Consider the following 21,694-nt stretch of genomic DNA (forward strand, 5'->3'; position numbering starts at 1 on the left):
ACTGTCCTGTGGTGATATAACAAATATTACTGTCCTGTGGTTATATAACAAATATTACTGCCCAGTGGTGATATAACAAATATTAATGTCCAGTGGTGATATAACAAATATTACTGTCCAGTGGTGATATAACAAATATTACTGTCCAGTGGTGATATAACAAATATTACTGCCCAGTGGTGATATAACAAATATTACTGTCCAGTGGTGGTATAATAAATATTACTGTCCAGTGGTGATATAACAAATATTACTGCCTAGTGGTGATATAACAAATATTACTGACCAGTGGTGATATAACAAATATTACTGCCCAGTGGTGGTATAACAAATATTACTGTCCAGTGGTGATATAACAAATATTACTGTCCAGTGGTGATATAACAAATATTACTGTCCAGTGGTTATATAACAAATATTACTGTCCTGTGGTGATATAACAAATATTACTGCCCAGTGGTGATATAACAAATATTACTGTCCTGTGGTGATATAACAAATATTACTGTCCAGTGGTGATATAACAAATATTACTGTCCTGTGGTGATATAACAAATATTACTGTCCAGTGGTGATATAACAAATATTACTGCCCAGTGGTGATATAACAAATATTACTGTCCTGTGGTGATATAACAAATATTACTGTCCAGTGGTGATATAACACATATTACTGACCAGTGGTGATATAACAAATATTACTGTCCTGTGGTGATATAACAAATATTACTGCCCAGTGGTGATATAACAAATATTACTGCCCAGTGGTGATATAACAAATATTACTGTCCAGTGGTGATATAACAAATATTACTGTCCTGTGGTGATATAACAAATATTACTGTCCTGTGGTGATATAACAAATATTACTGTCCAGTGGTGATATAACAAATATTACTGTCCAGTGGTGATATAACAAATATTACTGTCCAGTGGTGATATAACAAATATTACTGTCCTGTGGTGATATAACAAATATTACTGTCCTGTGGTGATATAACAAATATTACTGTTCAGTGGTGATATAACAAATATTACTGTCCAGTGGTGATATAACAAATATTACTGTCCTGTGGTGATATAACAAATATTACTGTCCTGTGGTGATATAACAAATATTACTGTTCAGTGGTGATATAACAAATATTACTGTCCAGTGGTGATATAACAATTATTACTGCCCAGTGGTGATATAACAAATATTACTGCCCAGTGGTGGTATAACAAATATTACTGTCCTGTGGTGATAGAACAAATATTACTGTCCAGTGGTGATATAACAAATATTACTGCCCAGTGGTGGTATAACAAATATTACTGACCAGTGGTGATATAACAAATATTACTGCCCAGTGGTGATATAACAAATATTACTGCCCAGTGGTGATATAACAAATATTACTGCCCAGTGGTGATATAACAAATATTACTGTCCAGTGGTGATATAACAAATATTACTGTCCAGTGGTGATATAACAAATATTACTGTCCTGTGGTGATATAACAAATATTACTGTCCTGTGGTGATATAACAAATATTACTGCCCAGTGGTGATATAACAAATATTACTGTCCAGTAGTGGTATAACAAATATTACTGCCCAGTGATGGTATAACAAATATTACTGTCCAGTAGTGGTATAACAAATATTACTGCCCAGTGATGGTATAACAAATATTACTGCCCAGTGGTGATATAACAAATATTACTGTCCTGTGGTGATATAACAAATATTACTGTCCAGTGGTGTTATAACAAATATTACTGTCCAGTGGTGATATAACAAATATTACTGTCCAGTGGTGTTATAACAAATATTACTGTCCTGTGGTTATATAACAAATATTACTGTCCTGTGGTGATATAACAAATATTACTGTCCTGTGGTTATATAACAAATATTACTGCCCAGTGGTGATATAACAAATATTAATGTCCAGTGGTGATATAACAAATATTACTGTCCAGTGGTGATATAACAAATATTACTGTCCAGTGGTGATATAACAAATATTACTGCCCAGTGGTGATATAACAAATATTACTGTCCAGTGGTGGTATAATAAATATTACTGTCCAGTGGTGATATAACAAATATTACTGCCTAGTGGTGATATAACAAATATTACTGACCAGTGGTGATATAACAAATATTACTGCCCAGTGGTGGTATAACAAATATTACTGTCCAGTGGTGATATAACAAATATTACTGTCCAGTGGTGATATAACAAATATTACTGTCCAGTGGTTATATAACAAATATTACTGTCCTGTGGTGATATAACAAATATTACTGCCCAGTGGTGATATAACAAATATTACTGTCCTGTGGTGATATAACAAATATTACTGTCCAGTGGTGATATAACAAATATTACTGTCCTGTGGTGATATAACAAATATTACTGTCCAGTGGTGATATAACAAATATTACTGCCCAGTGGTGATATAACAAATATTACTGTCCTGTGGTGATATAACAAATATTACTGTCCAGTGGTGATATAACAAATATTACTGACCAGTGGTGATATAACAAATATTACTGTCCTGTGGTGATATAACAAATATTACTGCCCAGTGGTGATATAACAAATATTACTGCCCAGTGGTGATATAACAAATATTACTGTCCAGTGGTGATATAACAAATATTACTGTCCTGTGGTGATATAACAAATATTACTGTCCTGTGGTGATATAACAAATATTACTGTTCAGTGGTGATATAACAAATATTACTGTCCAGTGGTGATATAACAAATATTACTGTCCAGTGGTGATATAACAAATATTACTGTCCTGTGGTGATATAACAAATATTACTGTCCTGTGGTGATATAACAAATATTACTGTTCAGTGGTGATATAACAAATATTACTGTCCAGTGGTGATATAACAAATATTACTGTCCTGTGGTGATATAACAAATATTACTGTCCTGTGGTGATATAACAAATATTACTGTTCAGTGGTGATATAACAAATATTACTGTCCAGTGGTGATATAACAATTATTACTGCCCAGTGGTGATATAACAAATATTACTGCCCAGTGGTGGTATAACAAATATTACTGTCCTGTGGTGATAGAACAAATATTACTGTCCAGTGGTGATATAACAAATATTACTGCCCAGTGGTGGTATAACAAATATTACTGACCAGTGGTGATATAACAAATATTACTGCCCAGTGGTGATATAACAAATATTACTGCCCAGTGGTGATATAACAAATATTACTGCCCAGTGGTGATATAACAAATATTACTGCCCAGTGGTGATATAACAAATATTACTGTCCAGTGGTGATATAACAAATATTACTGTCCAGTGGTGATATAACAAATATTACTGTCCTGTGGTGATATAACAAATATTACTGTCCTGTGGTGATATAACAAATATTACTGCCCAGTGGTGATATAACAAATATTACTGTCCAGTAGTGGTATAACAAATATTACTGCCCAGTGATGGTATAACAAATATTACTGTCCAGTAGTGGTATAACAAATATTACTGCCCAGTGATGGTATAACAAATATTACTGTCCAGTAGTGGTATAACAAATATTACTGTCCAGTAGTGGTATAACAAATATTACTGCCCAGTGATGGTATAACAAATATTACTGTCCAGTAGTGGTATAACAAATATTACTGTCCAGTAGTGGTATAACAAATATTACTGCCCAGTGATGGTATAACAAATATTACTGTCCAGTAGTGGTATAACAAATATTACTGCCCAGTAGTGATATAACACATTTTACTGCCCAGTAGTGATATAACACATTTTACTGCCCAATGGTGATATAACACATTTTACTGCCCAGTAGTGATATAACACATTTTACTGCCCAGTAGTGATATAACACATTTTACTGCCCAATGGTGATATAACACATTTTACTGCCCAGTAGTGATATAACACATTTTACTGCCCAATGGTGATATAACAAATATTATTGCCCACTTTAGCGATACAGTGTAACAAGCAGAGTATGACATCACATGAGCCGCTCCATTCCCTGCTTACCTTGTGACCTTGAAGATGCGCAGCAGTCGCACACAGCGTAGCACAGAGATGCCCAGAGGGGACATGATGTTAAACTCCACAAGCACAGTCTCCAGGATTCCACCGCACACCACAAAACAATCAAACCGATTGAAGAAGGACATAAAGTAGACATGTAGACCTAGGCTGTACATCTTCATGATCATCTCCAGGGTGAAGAGGGACAGCAGGACCTTGTTGGCATAACCTAAACCCAGCAATGAGCTGACAGTTACAAACCTCAAATTATTTATCCTAATTCTACAAGGTAAAGTTTCTTTAGATTAAATATAATGTAATAAATACTAAAAGCCCAGATATCATCAGCATTAGGCACCTGAGGAGGCTGCTAACCTCACAGATAGGGCTGCCAGTTGTTCTCTACATAAATATGGGACTACCTATGGGTGACTGGACATGAGTTGTAGTCACACAATAACTCTTCCTTAGTCTGCATCCATGACCTCACCATGCATATTTTCACAAATGAACAATCATTTTATCCCCTTGAGTGCCAGTAACATACAAACACAGTGATGATTTGATTCCCTGAAGACTGCCCGTGACACATAAAACTGTTGTTTTTTAACCCTCATTGGCTGCCAGTATCATGTATACTAGTGTATGCACAATGTAACTTATTTAAAAACATATTTGTATTGCATAGAGGCATAGGGGGCATTTTAACGTTAACTAACACTCAGGGGACTTTAATTGTCAAGTAATTTTGTATCACCTAGATTACGAGTTTTGCGTTACTGTTTGGTACAGCTTTTAACGAGTCGCGTCGGTATAGCTATACTGCAAGCATTTTAGCCTGTAACGCAACGTCCATTCCGCACTAAAAAAAAATTACGTTTTTGTGTGGGATTTCCATCGCGCCGGTATTACAGGTTGTGCAGTTTGGCTAAAATGCCTGCGTTACAGCCTATACCGAAACGATCCATACCGCCATCTGAGACCAGTAGTTATGGATTTTGTGTAACAAAAATGTTTCACAAAACTCCTAACTAAAATGTTACAAAGTACACTAACACCCATAAACTACCTATTAACGTCTAAACCGCCGCCCTCCCGCATAGCAAACACTATTTAAAATTTATTAACCCCTAATCTGCCACCACCCACATGGCCAACACTATTTAAATATATTAACTCCTAACCAACTGCTCCCCGACATCGCCGCCACTAAATAAACCTATGAACCACTAAACCTCCGGCCTTCCACATCGCTGCCACTAACTAAACCTATTAACCCCTAAACCGCCGGCCCCCCACATCGTAAAACACTAAATTAAACTATTAACCCCTAAACCTAACACCCCCTAACTTTAAATTAAAATTACAATATAACTATATTTAAATAAATAAAAACTTACCTGTGAAATAAAAATAAACCTAACATTAAACTATAAATTAACCTAACCTTACTATTCTAATAAAAATAAACATTAAAGGGCACATAGTGCAGAATTATATAACATTATATAAGTGCTAGCTTTATGCAGTCTAATATTGCCTGTGAATTTTTATTAAAAAAAGACTGTTTTTCAGATCCGCTCTCTGTGCTCTTCTGAGCGGGTCTGTTTTTATCACAGAGCGCATCTGGCCAGCTGTCTAGTCACAGCCTGGCCCGACCGCGCCATTACACTCAGTGCAGCTCGCTCCTGCTCTTTTCTTCAGATGGAAAGAGTCCACAGCTGCATTCATTACTTTTGGGAACTGGCCACCAGGAGGAGGCAAAGACACCCCAGCCAAAGGCTTAAATACTCCTCCCTCATCCCCCAGTCATTCTGCCGAGGAATAAGGAACAGTAGAAGAAATACCAGGGTGAAAAGGTGCCAGAAGAATAAATAACAAAGACGCCCCACAGAAAAAATACGGGTGGGGAGCTGTGGACTCTTTCCATCTGAAGAAAAGAAAATTATCAGGTAAGCATAATTTAAGTTTTTCTTCATAAATGGAAAGAGTCCACAGCTGCATTCATTACTTTTGGGAAAACAATACCCAAGCTATAGAGGACACTGAATGCAAAAACGGGAGGGTACAATAGGTGGCCCATTCTGAGGGCACCAGGCCTGAAAAAAAAACACCACCCAACCAAACCCCGCTTCGTCAGAGCCGGGCAAAAAAACTAGAAGGAAAAGGCCCCAAGGACACTGACTCGCAGATAGTCCGAAAAGCCTAACTAGAGACCGCAAACAGACCCACTGAGCCAACACTCCTCCAGGAGTACAGTACCAAAATCCCCAAAAGGGAGAGGACAAGGGTAAGCCAAAGGGATACCCAAAGGTACAACAAAATTCATAAAGGAAAGACCCCCTTCAAAGGAAGGCCAAGTCCACAGAGACTCGAATGGATCCCGAGAACAAGGGGAGACAACGCCCAAACCACAAGGAGCAACCGGGCATCATCAAGGATAAGAAACATCTCCCAAACATCGAGCAACAGCATTGAAAAGACAGCTGAAGACAAAGTCGTCAAAACTCAAAGACTGAGCCAACAGCAAAGTACAAGTAGCAAACTCAAAAATAAACATCTGAGTCCGGTAATACGCTGCCATCCGTTGGAAGACACGGAGAAAACACTATCCGTAAGGAAGAAACGGCAGAGCAAATAGCAGATTGCCCAACCTCCAAGACAGAGGACACTCTCCAGGCAATCCAGGCTGCCAAGCCCACTCACAGATCACAAAGGGGGATAGGCACAGAACCTCAAAAAACAGGGTCTACTGTCACCCCCAAGACCTGAGGAAGAACAACAGATCTCAGATCCTACACCTAGCCGGACCAGCCCAAGCAGCAGCAGATCTGAAAGCAAGGGAACCAAAAGGAACCCCAAGACCAGTCCCCAAAAGGGTGGAAGAATGGACACAGCCACTTCAACCTAAAGACAATCGAGCAGGCGATAGACCCAAGGGATCTAGCAAAGCCAACCGACTAAGTCTCAATGCGGAGCCAGCAGCTCCCCAGATGGAAAGGAACAACTCAAAGAGCAGACCAGTCTCCAAACAAGATAAAACATCTTCTCCAACCTCCCGAACACAGGAGAGGCCCCTAAAAAAGGAACCACACCTCCGTAAGTAGGACACCAAGCCCCCTGAAGAGGAGAGCGTTGATAAACACCTGTCCATAAGACAGGAAGTCATAGGAAGAACCAAGAGGACACAAGGCCACGTCACTGCAGAACACAGAAGAACCCCTTAAAACACCATCGTGCTAGCACACATACCAGGCAAAAAAGTGACAGCTGAGCAACCACAAACCTTCCGATTTCTAGGCAGAGGCAGGAAAGCCCACCATCAGGTCACGTTAGTTGTGTGTCCCAAGGGAACCGTATCGTCCGGCACAAGTCAAGCTCCAAGGAGCCCCGGCTCTCAGCAAATCTGGAAAAGTTGTAAAACAGAACAGCCAGAACAAGGGCTAAGTCCAAGTACCCCGGAAGCTGGAACCCCCAGGCCAGTCCTAGGATCATAAGGTCCGGTAACATTCCACAGCGGGATCCCCAAAGTGAAAACGCAGAAGCCACAGAGCATTAGTATGCTGAACTAGCTGTCCAGCTATCCAAGAGCTCCAGACACAAGGGGAACAGTGAGGACAAGTCACCCAAACAGAGCAAAATCAAGCCTCTACATCACCTCAGATTCAAAGTCAGAGGTCAGAAAAACATGGGTTTGGATGCCACCTGGATGGCGATACCTGAACCATATGAGTGGAAAACCACTAGGACCTCTTCTATCCCAAGAAGGAGATGCAGCGCATTCCCAACACCGGGGAAAGGACCCCTAACCAGAGCCCAAAAAGACCTCACTGTCTAATGTCCCAAAAAGGAACAACCAATTCCCGAAGGGAATCCAAGTCCCCCGAAGGTGATGCAAGGAGAAACATACAAGAGGTCTCAATGAAGAAGTACTACTAAAGGAATAAGTCCAAATAGGACAATTTCCTAAAGCAACACTGCCCCAACCAGTGGAAAAGAGGCGCTAAACCCTCTAATTTTCCCACCATGTGGGAAGGAATACTCTAGGTTCCAAGGGTATCGGATGCAACAGAGAATGACGCAGCAAAATTCACTGACCCAGTCACCAGAGAAACAGCTATTTAGGACTGAAACAATCCCAAGAGCCACACAAACCCACAAGTCCTCTTGAGAATGCTTAGCTGAAACTTGTAAAACAAATAACAAGAAAACTAAATAATGCTAAGAGCACTCAGCACTCCAACCTGACCAGTAAAGTATAATAGGTGCCACGTGTCTGACTAAGCCGTGAGACAGAAGATCTGAACCCAAGCAGGACCAGCCTGCAACCAGGGTCATAACTGCCAAGCTGGCTAAATCCGCCCTCAGAGAGGGAGGAAGAAAAATAGACAAACATGGGACTAACGTGTCCCGAACAACTTCCATAGAAGCAAACACTTAGGAACATTTACACCCGCAGGGAACTGCACATGCCCTCCAGTGGCCGAGAGACCTGGGGCAATCGGGCATGAGCACAATCGCAAATAAACATCTGGACTTTGTAGACGCGCAAGCGCCAAAAGTATGTAAAAGCGAAAACGTGCCACAACCTCAGGGGGGAACAATCCACCCTCCGAGGAGGGAAACACATAACCTGGGTTACCCACATGTGTAGTAGTAGGGAGCGGTAGGGAACTCGCCTCCTGGAGGACAGGGCCCCCCAGGCGGATGGCTCAGCAGTCCCTTGAATCCCCAAGCCCGAGGAACAAGGTGCTCTAGGACGGCCTAAAGAACATAACTGACTGACCTGAATCAATGGGGCCAATTCACATTCTTCACAGGACGAAGAATCTGAATCAGAAAGCAGGCAGCGAAGCAAAGTTTGACAACGCCAATTGCTTGTGGAGTTGGTAAAATGAGTCGGGATGGTTTTGCAGAAAGACTCTTTCTGCATCTCCGGACTCTAACTTTCATCCAAGCCCTCACTGAGAGACTGATAGGACTACTTAAAACCTCCGTCTCATGTCGAAGAGTACTACCCTCCATAAGAGACAAAAACAAACTTCTGACACTTCTCTGCCAACCTCCTGGGACGAAAGGCAAAGAATGACTGGGGGATGAGGGAGGTGGGAGGAGTATTTAAGCCTTTGGCTGGGGTGGCTTTGCCTCCTCCTGGTGGCCAGGTTCTTATTTCCCAAAAGTAATGAATGCAACTGTGGACTCTTTCCATTTATGAAGAAAAATTCTAACATTACAAAAAAAATAAACAATAAATTACGAAAAATAAAAAACACTAAGATTACAAAAAATAATAAACGAAATTATCAAAATTAAAAAAAATTACACCTAATCTAATAGCCCTAAAAAAATAAAAAAGCCTCCCCAAATAAAAACACCCCCTAGCCTACAATAAACTACCAATAGCCCTTAAAAGGGCCTTTTGTAGGGCATTGCCCTCAGTTAAACAGCTCTTTTACCTGTAAAAAAAAATAAAAAGTCCCAGCCAACAGTAAAACCTAACACCCAACCAACCCCCCAAAATAAAAAACCTAAAAAAACCCTATGCTACCCATTGACCCTAAAGGGGCATTTGTATGGGCATTGCCCTTAAAAGGACATTCAGCTCTTTTGCACTGCCCTTAAAAGGGCATTCAGCTCTTTTACTATTTGCCCAAAGCCCTAATAAAAAAAAACACCTAAAAAAAACCCAAAAACCTAACACTAACCCCAGAATATCTACTCACGGTTCCTGAAGTCCAGACATCCATCTACATCCAGGCGGCGAGAAGTCTTCATCCAGGCGGCGATATCTTTATCCATCCCGGGGGCGTCTTCTATCTTCATCCCGGCGGCGCGGAGCGGAGCTATCCTGGAAGCCGATGCCATCCTGCACGGAGCGTCCTCTTCTTACGGTTACCGCCGTACACTGAAGATTCAATGCAAGGTACCCGTTTCAAAATGGTGTACCTTGCACTCCTATTGGCTGATTTGATTCTTAAAATTCAAGTTAGCCAATAGAATGAGAACTACTGAAATCCTATTGGCTGATTTGAACAGCAAATAGGATTTCAGTAGCTCTCATCCTACTGGCTGTTTTGAACAGCCAATATAATTTTCAGAAGCTTTCATCCTATTGGCTGATTTGAGTTTGAAGAATCAAATCAGCCAATAGGAATGCAAGGTACGCCATTTTGAAACGGCTATCTTGCATTCAACTTCAGTGTACGGTGGTGACCGTATGAAGAGTACTCTCCGCGCAGGATGTCTTCCAGGATAGCTCTGCTCCGCGTTGCCGGGATGAAGATAGAAGACATCTCCGAGATGGATGAAGGTGTCGCCGCCTGGATGAAGACTTCTCGCCGCCTGGATGAAGATGGATGTCCGGACTTCAGGAACCGTGAGTTGATTTTATGGGGTTAGTGTTAGGCTTTTTTTTCATTTATTTGGGTGGGGTTTTTTTTAGATTAGGGCATTGGGCAATTGTTAAAGAGCTGAATGCCCTTTTAAGGGCAGTGAAAAAGAGCTGATGCCCATACAAATGCCCCTTTAGGGGCAATGGGTAGCTTAGGTTTTCTTTAGAGTTAGGTTTTTTATTTTGGGGGGTTAGTTGTTTTTTTTACATGTAAAAGATCTGTTTAACTTAGGGCAATGCCCTACAAAAAGCCCTTTTAAGGGCTATTGAAAGTTTATTGTAGGCTAGGGAGTGTTTTTATTTTGGGGGGCTTTTTTATTTTTATAGGACTATTAGATTAGGTGCAATTGGTTTTATTTTTGATCCTTTCGTTTATTATTTTTTGTAATCTTAGTGTTTTTTTGTTCTTCATAATTTAGTGTTTATTATTTTTTATCATTTTAGATTTTTTAAATTTTTTCGTAGTGTTAGGTTTTTTTAAATTTGAAATCTAGATTTTTCAATTGGTAGTTTTTTTTATTTTATTAAAATTGTAATGTTAGGTTAATTCATAGTTTTAAATTAGGTTTATTTTTATTTCACAGGTAAATTTTTTTATTTATTTAAATATAGTTATATTGTAATTTTAATTTAAAGTTAGCGGGTGTTAGGTTTAGGGGTTAATAGTTTAATGTAGTGTTTTGCGATGTGGGGGCCGGCGGTTTAGGGGTTAAAAGGTTTATTTAGTGGCAGCGTTGTGGGAGGCCGAAGGTTTAGGGGTTTATAGGTTTATTTAGTAGCAGCGAAATGGGAGGCCGGAGGTTTAGGGGTTAATAGCTTTATTTAGTGGCGGCAATGTGGGAGGCCAGAGGTTTAGGGGTTAATAGGTTTATTTAGGTGGCGGCAATGTCGGGGAGCAGCGGATTAGGGGTTAATAAATTTATTTAGTGGCGGTGATGTCGGGGGAACGGCGGGTTAGGGGTTAATAGTGTTTATTAGTGTCTCCGATGTTGGGGAGCGGCGGAATAGGAGTTAATAACTTTTATTAGTGTCGGTGATGTTTATGTTAGGGTGTTAGGTTTAAACGTAATTTTCTTTTCCCCATAGACATCAATGGATCTCCATTCCGCACTTTTTTTTTCTAACACTCTATCCCCGTTGATGTCTATGGGGGAAAGTGTGCACGAGCACGTAAACTCAGCCCTTGGCTTTTGTGCGGTATGGAGCTTAACCCACCATAACGCACAGCACAAGGAGGCTTTTCAGTAACTCGTAATGGCAGCGATATGGAGAGTGAAATAACGCAACTTTTTTGGCGTTATTTTCACACCCTGTTTAGCGCAAAACTCGCAATCTAGGCGTTTATATACTGGACAGCCTGGCAACACTAGGAGAAGTTTGTGTTTGAACTGATTTTCCCAATGTTCACAGGAAGCTTAAAGGGACAGTCTACTCCAGATTTTTTATTATTTAAAAAGATAGATAATCCTTTTATTACCAATTCCCCAGTTTTGCACAGCCAACACGGTTATAATAATACACTTTTTACCTCTGTGATTACCGTATATCTAAGCTCTGCAGACTACCTCCTTATTTCAGTTCTTTTGACAGACTTGCATTTTAGCTAATCAGAGCAGACTCCTAGGTAACTCCGAGTCCAAAGCCGTGAGCACAATGTTATCTATACGGCACACCTGAACTAGCACTTTCTAGCTGTGAAAAACTGTCAAAATGCACTGAGATAAGTGGCGGCCTTCAAGGGATTAGAAATCACTCTATGAGCCTACCTAGGTTTCAACAAAGAATACCAAGAGAACAAAGCAAATTTGATGATAAAAGTAAATGGTACAGTTGTTTAAAATGGCATGCTCTATCTGAGTCATGAAAGTTTAATTTTGATTAGACTGTCCCTTTAATTTACAATGAGGGAGTGAGCAGAAAAGCTTCTCATAATAAATCAGTGACACACAATAGCACTCTGCTCCTCCTTTTGGTGTGAACAGGGCGAGATATCAAATCTGGACCCAGCCCTGGTTACACCAAAGAATCAGTTGTACACTTCTTAATAGGGGCCCAATGAGTTAAAGTTCTCCGCTCAAGCAAGATGATCTAAAACAATCCGTCATTGCTACAATCAACTTCAGTCCTTAGGACCCTTAGCAGGCCAGATATGCATAATATCTTAGAGCAGGTTAGTAACCATGGTTACTGATCAGCTGATTATTTCACCTGTGCTCTAGTTAAGATATAATGAATATCTGGCCTGATTAAGGGTCCTGAAGACTGGCGTTGAGAAACTCTGATCTAATGGCAATTTAGCTGTGTATCTCGCTACGGGGCGTAACATATATTTGTATGCGATGGCGATATACATACGTACAGGACTTCAAAAACATATTGAATGTGGGTTGTACAAGTCACAATGGTTTTACACATAAAAACCTTGTATAAACAATACACAGCCAAATAGGTGTTAAAAACCCTTGCAAAATTTACATTATGGGGCCAATTTTTCAATGTCTGGCGGACATGATCCGCATACGCTGTCTGCATTTAACATTGCACAAGCAGTTCTGGTGAACTGCTTGTGCAATGCCACCCCCTGCAGATTTGCAGCCGCTAACAGGGGATGTCAATCAACCCGATCATACACAATCAGGCTGCTTCCTAACTCCTGTTTCCGGCGAGCCTGTAGGCTCACGCGGAAACAGGGCGATTAGGGGCGATTCAGCCGTTGTTAAATCTGCCCCTAATCCCAGTTGTCCTTAAATGAAGCAGACAAAAGTCTTATTTAAATGGAAAAACGTGTAACACTGTAAAATACAAAAACAAATTTAAACTCATAATAAGGATTTAAAATGTTTAAGTGTTTCTAAACATTTTATTGTAAAAAGAGTCTCATGAGTGGGCTGAACAGGGGCGCATCTTGTATGTTAGTATATGTATATAGGCCTATTTATGATGGTGTGAGCGGACATGCTCCGATATTGGGGATCATGTCCGCTGCACGTCGATAAATGCCGACAGCATACGCTCTCTGCATTTATCATTGCACCAGCAGTTCTTGTGAATTGCTGGTGCAATACCGCCCCTGCAGATTCACAGCCAATCGGCCGCTAGCAGGGGGTGTCAATCAACCCGATCGTATTCGATCGGTTTGATTTCTGTCGATTTCTGCCTGCCGCCTCAGAGCAGCGGACAGGTTATGGAGCAGTGGTCTTTACGGAGCTTGATAAATATGCCACATAGTCTTGTGGCTTTATCTTGCTGAATGCAGGCTAGCAAGTATGTTTTAAAAATACTCATTGCAGTTATTAAAATGAAGGGAAAATACATTTGCTAATGTCGAAACAAAGGCAAAAAGCCAAAATAGAGTTTATATACTGCTGCCACCTTTTAATATATATTACTTCATCATTTACCATTTTTGAATGACATGACTGTTTCTGCTAAATGAGACCACAATCCCATTATATGGGCTGAGCTTGCAGGGAGAGCAGGCTTCATTAGCTTATCCTTCTTTGTTTTCACAAAATCCTCCTTATCTTATATCTCTAACCACAGACAGCCCAATACTTACGGTCTCATTCTCAAAATCTCATCGGCATTGAGAAAAATCATCAGCTTATTGTACTAAGCACTATATTATATTATAAAGTAAGTTTCTTTTCTTCACATAAAGAATATTAGTGAACTCCTCTTAATGAGATACACAGCTCCCAAAGTAAAAATTGCATTTAAAACAATCTCTGAGGTGCCTTATAATACCAACGAGACATCTTATAGAATTTCACCAGGCCAGAGAGCTTTAGAGAATCAGGCCCCTATAGACAGCAATGGGAAATTAACATTTTAGCACCTCTTTGTTCAACCCCCTCTGGGAGAGTATTTTTTTAAAAACATTAATTTTTTGCATAGCTTTTCTTTAACCAGTACTTACTTTGAAAGATTAGGTATTGGTGGGGATACAACATGCAAAAACAGTTATTTTAAATGACAAAATCAAGATAAAGGAGTTATCTGTAAGCAATTTAATACATTCCATCAGGTAAAATGGATTACTGCGAACACATTAAAGGAGAAAAAAATGACAGCACACTGTCCCTTTAAGTGTTTGTCATTTACTTAAGTGATACAGTTAGGGAACCTCTCCCTCACGTATGCAGAAGCGAGTACAGCCTGAACCGGTTGCACGCAGCTTGCCACTTACAGACCACTGTACATGGTGCTGAATGTTTAGCTGAGCTGAGGGGGTTATACACTAATTTGCTGTGTCAGTACATTAATCCTTTAAGCTAGAATTTGCCGTAGTCCCGCCTCTGAGCAACTGCTTATCCTTGTGATGTGGTACCTTAGCCAGAATCAGTGCAGTTTAAAAGCTTTCGCTCTAACACAAACCCCATTCTTGTTCTTTCACTCACCTTGTATCTCAGTTAGCCAGTCCGGCTGCTGGTAATGTTCGGACGCTATGGTCAGGGTGTTGAGGAAAACCAGGATCAGAACTATCCAGTAAAAGGTGACAGATTTTACAGCGAGGCGGCATTTCCTTCTGAACGCCCTGTTCCAGCGTCTCACTCTGCGGCTGGTGAAGAAGGCATCAAAGTCATTTTTATATTAGCTCGACATATATAAGCTTCACTACAAAATATCTACATAAGAAAACCATGTATTACAAGTAGTTTATTTTGTTTGGCAGCTCAGCATCACAACCCATGAAAAGCTCCTTGGTTATGTTGCTATTTAATCCTTGCGCCAAGTCATTAATAAAAAAAATATTAAAAAGAACAGGGCCCAGTACTGATCCTTGGGGGACTCAACTGATTACCTTTGTCCAGTCTGAGCATGTTCTGTTTACTACTACTCATTGCTCCCTGCCTTGTGTATTCCATCTGGGCCTGGAGTTTTATTTACCTTAATATTATCCCAGTTTTTCCTGATATCCTCTAGAGATAACCCAGTAAATGTTATGGGCTTGTAAGTTCTAGTTTGTTTCAAAGTATCTCCCATTTGCTCCACTCTTGTGTAGTCTGAAGAAAAGAACTGGTTTAGTACCTCAGCCTTCTCCCTGTCACTGTTAATCATGCTACCCTTTACACATATGAATGTACTTATATTTTACTTCTTAGACTTTTTGCCATTTATGTACTTTTAAAACTTTTTAGGGTTTGACTTAGAATCCTTTGCAATTAATCTTTCATTTTTGCTGATTAGATTGCTTTGTTGCATGCTTTGTTACATTCCTTATATATTTGGAATGTTGGGTCTGTAATATTTTCTTTGAAATATTTAAATGGCTTACATTTTTTTCTAATTTCTCTTAACACGTTTATTTAGCCACATTATCTTGGATTTATTTCTTTTACTTTTATAACTGTGCGGTATTTGTTGATATGTATACAGGTGGCCCTCGGTTTAAGCCGGTTCAATTTGCACCGTTTCAGAATAACAACCTTTTTTTTCAGTCATATGACAGCTATTGAAAAGCATTGAAAAGCAGTGCACTAAGTAAAATAGCCAGTAGGTGGAGCTGTCCGCTTGTGTTGCAGCAAAGTTATGCAAGCTTAGCAGACTGAAATTAATCTGTGTACACAGAACAGACCTTAGCTATCAAGCAGCTTTCAATGCAACAAGATCTAGCAGCCATGTCCCTATTATCTTCCTGTCCAGCTTCTTGAGGTGAGGGTGCCTAACTTAATTAGTCCAAATTGAAATGTATAAAATAGGTGCAGACCCAATATTATATAACATGCTAACAATGCAGAGAACTGTTTGCAGAAAAATGCAAATAAAAAAATGTTTTTGTTCATTAAACTTAGTTTGATGATACAGTCTGTAGTGTGATTATTTAATTAGGTTTATAATGCTGTTTAGCATTTAAAGTCTTCATTTCAAAGCTTTAAAAATAATGTATTAGGTGTTACTTATATCAATTTTTAGAGGGACTGGAACCTAACTCCCTCACTTCCTATTGATTTACATTATAAACTGGGTTTCAATTTACAACGGTTTCAATTTAGAACATTCCTTCTGGAACCTAACCCCGGCATAAACTGAGGGCTACCTGTATTTATTTTCAAAGTTTTGAATGTTATCCATTTATCCTCTGTATTTTTATTAGAGAATACTTTGTCAAAATGTATGTTATTTAACGATTTCCTTAAATCATTGAATTTAGTAGCTTTCTTATTAAAAGTCTTTGTTGAACCCTTATAACACTGCTTATTGAAAGTGATTTAAAACATGACCATGTTATGATCACGGTTACTCAACTGTTCTTTGTCTTCTATGTTTGATAGCACTAAATCCAATATAGATTTATTCCTAGTTTTAATTGTGACAAGAAGTTATCCTTTGAAAACATTTAAAAATCTAACTCCCTTAGCTGTATGACTAGTTTCATTGGCCTAGTTTATTTTGGGGTAGTGTCGAACTAAGTTTTTTTTTGCTTGCGTGCTAACTGTGCTCAAATTAAATAATTAGAGTGGCTGCATATTACAAGCTGAAAATAAAAAGTTAGCGTTCAAATGAAAGAGGCAACGCTAATTTCAGGACTTCAGATATCGCGACTGCGACAACTTCTTTTCTCAATAGACTTCTATGGGGTGCACTACAGTTATCGCTCGCGCTCAGCTAACCCGACACTGGGCTAGATCAACTGTGCTAAACCTGAAGGTGTTAGGAATACTTTACATTCCTATGTTCTTTACATAGAAGAAAATGTTCTTTTTATTTTTCAACATACATATAAACATATATATATATATATATATATATATATATATATATACTGTATATAAAAATATAAAATTATTATTTTGAAAAATATATCTATATGAATATATACAGACATAGATATATATAGGGGCCTATCTATCAAGCTCCGTTGTGAAGCAGCAGTCACAAAGACCGCTGCTCCATAACCCTGACATTGCCGGAAATCAACCCGATTGAGTACGATCGGGTTGATTGACACCCCCCTGCTGGCGGCCGATTGGCCGTGAGTCTGCAGGGGGCGGCGTGCATTCAGCGATGTATGGCGGACCTGATCCTCACTGTCTGATCAGGTCTGCCAGACTTTGATAAATAGGGGCCATAGTATGTTCAGATAACAAAATGTATTCTTACCTGATAAATTAATTTCTTTCTTGGTAGTGAGAGTCCACGAGACCTTACTCTTGGGAACCACATCATCTAGCCACCAGGAAGAAGCAAAGACACCCCACACCAGAACCTCAAGCATCCCTCCCACCCAGTATTGCGTATAGCCGAGGAGAGAGAAAAGAAGTAAGAAAGATAATAGGTTACAGAGATGCAAAAAAGGACTGCCACCACCATAAAAAATTGGACGGGTTCGTGGACTCTCACTACGAAGAAAGAAATGTATTTATCAGGTAAGAATACATTTTCGAGGAGGAGATCTATAGTAGAGATAAGAAGGCGTCAAACATAGGGTGATATCCTCACTAACCGGCAACACATTAAGGTAGCAGGCAGATGGAATACTTACAAACAGAGCGGCACCACGATGTGCCTAGTAACACAATTTTAACCCAATGTTAAATCTCAGCGCTCCCTGCAATAGTCTATCTCCCCTGCCCGACTGTGCACAGAAGATTTTTTCTAGAAATATAAGATTTAGTTTTTCTAGTTTATAGATTAAAATATCCGTTTTATACTACCTATTTTGTGTGTGTGGGACAATCTGTCTTTAAAATCTATAATAACATTAAAATGGTTAAAATGGTTAAAATATTCATACGTATTGTTCTGAATAAAAATTACAATATTATATATATATATTCAATTTAACCAATAATGTCCATAAAAAATGTCCAGATAGTATATGCTATTATATTGAACCTTGAAAGAATATTGAAGCTCCTTTCATTTCCTGCACTTGATCGGTTGCTGCTTAGTGTGTAAACCGGATGTCTTTCGTCCGACAAAGGTATAATAACTGAAATGAGATAGAAAACACACAGCGCCCACCGAATCAAGGTAGCTTTTTAAACAATTTATTATGCGCAAGAAATAAAATATATACACTTACAAGATTGTAGTGTTATAGATGCCTTTAAAAGATTATATTGTCAGCAAGAGTCCGTCCATCCACAACCAGCTGATGAGCTTAGAGTTCCGTATTTAAGGGCTGCTCACACAGTCTTGCCGCCTCAGCTGTTCTCCCACAACAGCGTGTGATGTTCTGCACAGAGAGCGGCTTGTATACTTCCACTTAGCTTAACGCTGGGATAACGTGCTTCAGGACACTTCAATGCTTTGTCCTATTTAACCCAACGCGTTTCTTTTGCAAGCGTGCAAACTTCCTCAGGGGTATTTCTCTCTCCTTTGCTTGACTGTCAACGTGAACACAATGTCCGACCTTTAACATCCTAAACCGGATGTTACCTGTCCCCAGATCCAACCCCGGTACAGGTATATAATTCTACTGGGTCCTAATGCCCCTTTTCTCTTTATAAAATTTTGACAAACCATTAAAAACTTGTCATATACATATATATTCACACAATAAAAAACTAACTTAATCTATGTATTCCACTAAAACGGATGCCTGTGTTCAATTAAAAAAATTATATATTTATAGCTGTAAAAACCTGCAATTAATGTGTCATATTTAAATAATGGTTTTTTAAAAAATTATTATTGCGGACACACTGGTTCCTCCTTCTTTTGTTCCCAACCCATATAAAATATGTACTTATTATTTTCTCAGAGATGTATTGTATATATAAAGGCAACTTGCAACCCTAACTTTAAATGTTCATATAAAGGCTGCTAAGTCTAAATCAATATTAAGGCCCATTGGATGGAGACTTTTTAACTTCGTAATCCAAAAGGTCTCCCTCCTTCTTAGCTTTGTAAGGCGATTAGTTCCTTCAACTTTGTGGGGAACCCAGTCAATGACTGTGATCTTTAGTTCTTCAGGGTTACTGGAATGAAACTCTCTGAAATGATCCACTACACTGTGTTTCACCACTCCTTTTTTAATATTATTTTTGTGTTCCCAAAATCTGGTTTTTATTTTCCTTTTTGTTCTACCTAAGTAGATTTTATTGCATGGACAAACTAGCTGGTACACTACATAAGTTGATTCACAAGTGCACCTATATTTCATCTCATAGCTAGTATCACCTTTTGCATTAAAGAATATTTTGGACTGCAATACATGTGGACACATGTTGCAGTCCTTTTTCCTGCATTTAAACATGCCCTGTTCGGGAGTTAACCAATTTGGATTCGGGACAGTTCTCTGTATTTCTTTTAATTTTGATGGTGCTAGAAAATATTTTAAATCCCTATTTTTTCTAAAAACTAATTTAGGCTTTTCCCCTAATATAGGGCATAGAATTGGATCTTGTTTTAAAATGTTCCAATTTTTGTTAAGAATTCTGCGAATTTGGTTTGACCCCTCAGAATAAGTTGTTATAAATAAGGGTTCATCTCCACAACTATTTGTTTTATTGTTATTCTTATTTTTTGGGATTAATAACTGTTCCCGGGGTATTTGGTCAGTTTTCTTCATGGCCTTTGTTAGCCATTCTTCTTTATACCCTTTATCCCTAAACTTATTTGCTAAAATATCCGCTTCTCTAACAAAATCGGATTGTTCAGTACAATTTCTTTTGAGGCGTTGATATTGACCTAACGGTACATTTTGAATCCACCTCATTAGGTGACCACTGTTGGCACTAAGAAAGTTGTTTCTATCTGTTTCTTTTCTATAATTCTTGACACAAATTCTATTTGAATTCCCTATGTATAAAGTTAGATCTAGGAAATTTATACTGTTTTCTGATATCACCTTAGTAAATTTTAAATTAAATGTGTTGCAATTTAGATGTTCAACGAATTTTTCCGCCTCCTCGACATCCCCTTCCCAAACAAATAATAGGTCATCTATAAACCTATAATATTTCTTTATATTTCTCAGATAGGGATTATTGGACCATATATATTTTTCTTCATACTCCCCCATATATATATTAGCATATGAGGGAGCCATGGTGGTCCCCATGGCTGTTCCCTCCAGTTGTTTATAAAATTGTTTTTCAAACAAAAAATAATTATGCTCCAGGATAAACTGTATTCCCTTTATAATAAAATCAACCTGTTTTTCCATCATATTTGTCCTAGCACAATGGGAGGCCACAGCCTTAATACCTTTCTGATGGGGAATAGATGTGTACAATGCTGACACATCACAAGAAATCCACAAGGACCCAGCAGTCCACAGAGAGCCCTCAAATTTATTTATGACATCCATAGTGTCTCTAACGTAACTTTTGATGTTTTTGACAATAGGTTGTAAATACCCATCGATATATTTAGACAAATGGTCCGTAATGGAGTCAATTCCTGAAATGATGGGTCTCCCCGGGGGATTCACTGGGTCCTTGTGGATTTTTGGCAGGTGATAAAATATGGGAGTTCTTGGGTTAGGTTAAAAAATGAACCGGAATTCGACCTCATTTAAAATCTGATCATTCCTTGCCCTATTTAGTAGAATCAATAGTTCCTTATTATATTTATCAGTGGGATTTTCAGACAATATTTTATATGTGTTCTTACTATTTAATAGTGTAAATGCCTCCTTCAAATACTCTGTCCTGTTCTGTATAACCAGGCCACCACCCTTATCTGCCTGCCTAAAAACAAGGTTGGTATTTTTAGATAATTTCTCCAGGGCCCTTCTTTCTTGTAAGCTAAGTGGAAGTATACAAGCCGCTCTCTGTGCAGAACATCACACGCTGTTGTGGGAGAACAGCTGAGGCGGCAAGACTGTGTGAGCAGCCCTTGAATACGGAACTCTAAGCTTATCAGCTGGTTGTGGATGGACGGACTCTTGCTGACAATATAATCTTTTAAAGGCATCTATAACACTACAATCTTGTAAGTGTATATATTTTATTTCTTGCGCATAATAAATTTTTTAAAAAGCTACCTTGATTCGGTGGGCGCTGTGTGTTTTCTATCTCATTTCAGTGCCTAGTAACACAGACCGGGACCTCAACTGTCGCCCGGAAGACCAAACAATGGCGTGCAACAGTCACGTGAGTCATCTGGCCAATCACGATCCGTTAGGCACACACACCTTTCTTCCGAGCTTCCGAATTAGCTGAATAGCAACAGTGTAGACAAAACAGGTGTCCCATACACTACGAACACTGGAAATTGCTGGTTAGAATAGGAGGGTAAAAAGGAGACCCACTCCAACGAGTTACTATAAAAACAATTTATTTAAAATGTCCTTAAAATCAGCA

At 39.0% G+C, this 21,694-nt stretch overlaps 1 protein-coding gene across 1 annotated transcript in view; it reads right to left on the reverse strand.

The window, feature by feature from the left end:
* Window positions 1-21,694, reverse strand: part of CACNA1F (calcium voltage-gated channel subunit alpha1 F) — a 365,125-nt gene that overhangs the window by 164,565 nt on the left and 178,866 nt on the right. The window contains exons 13-14 of the mRNA XM_053695830.1: window positions 14,837-14,997; window positions 4,049-4,274 (exon numbers count right to left, since the gene is read on the reverse strand). Of these exons, the coding sequence (XP_053551805.1) occupies window positions 4,049-4,274; window positions 14,837-14,997 (387 nt within the window). The remainder of the gene's footprint in view (window positions 1-4,048; window positions 4,275-14,836; window positions 14,998-21,694) is intronic.

The sequence above is a fragment of the Bombina bombina genome, chromosome 12, assembly GCF_027579735.1.
Source record: "Bombina bombina isolate aBomBom1 chromosome 12, aBomBom1.pri, whole genome shotgun sequence".
In the NCBI taxonomy this organism is placed as follows: Eukaryota; Metazoa; Chordata; class Amphibia; order Anura; family Bombinatoridae; genus Bombina; species Bombina bombina.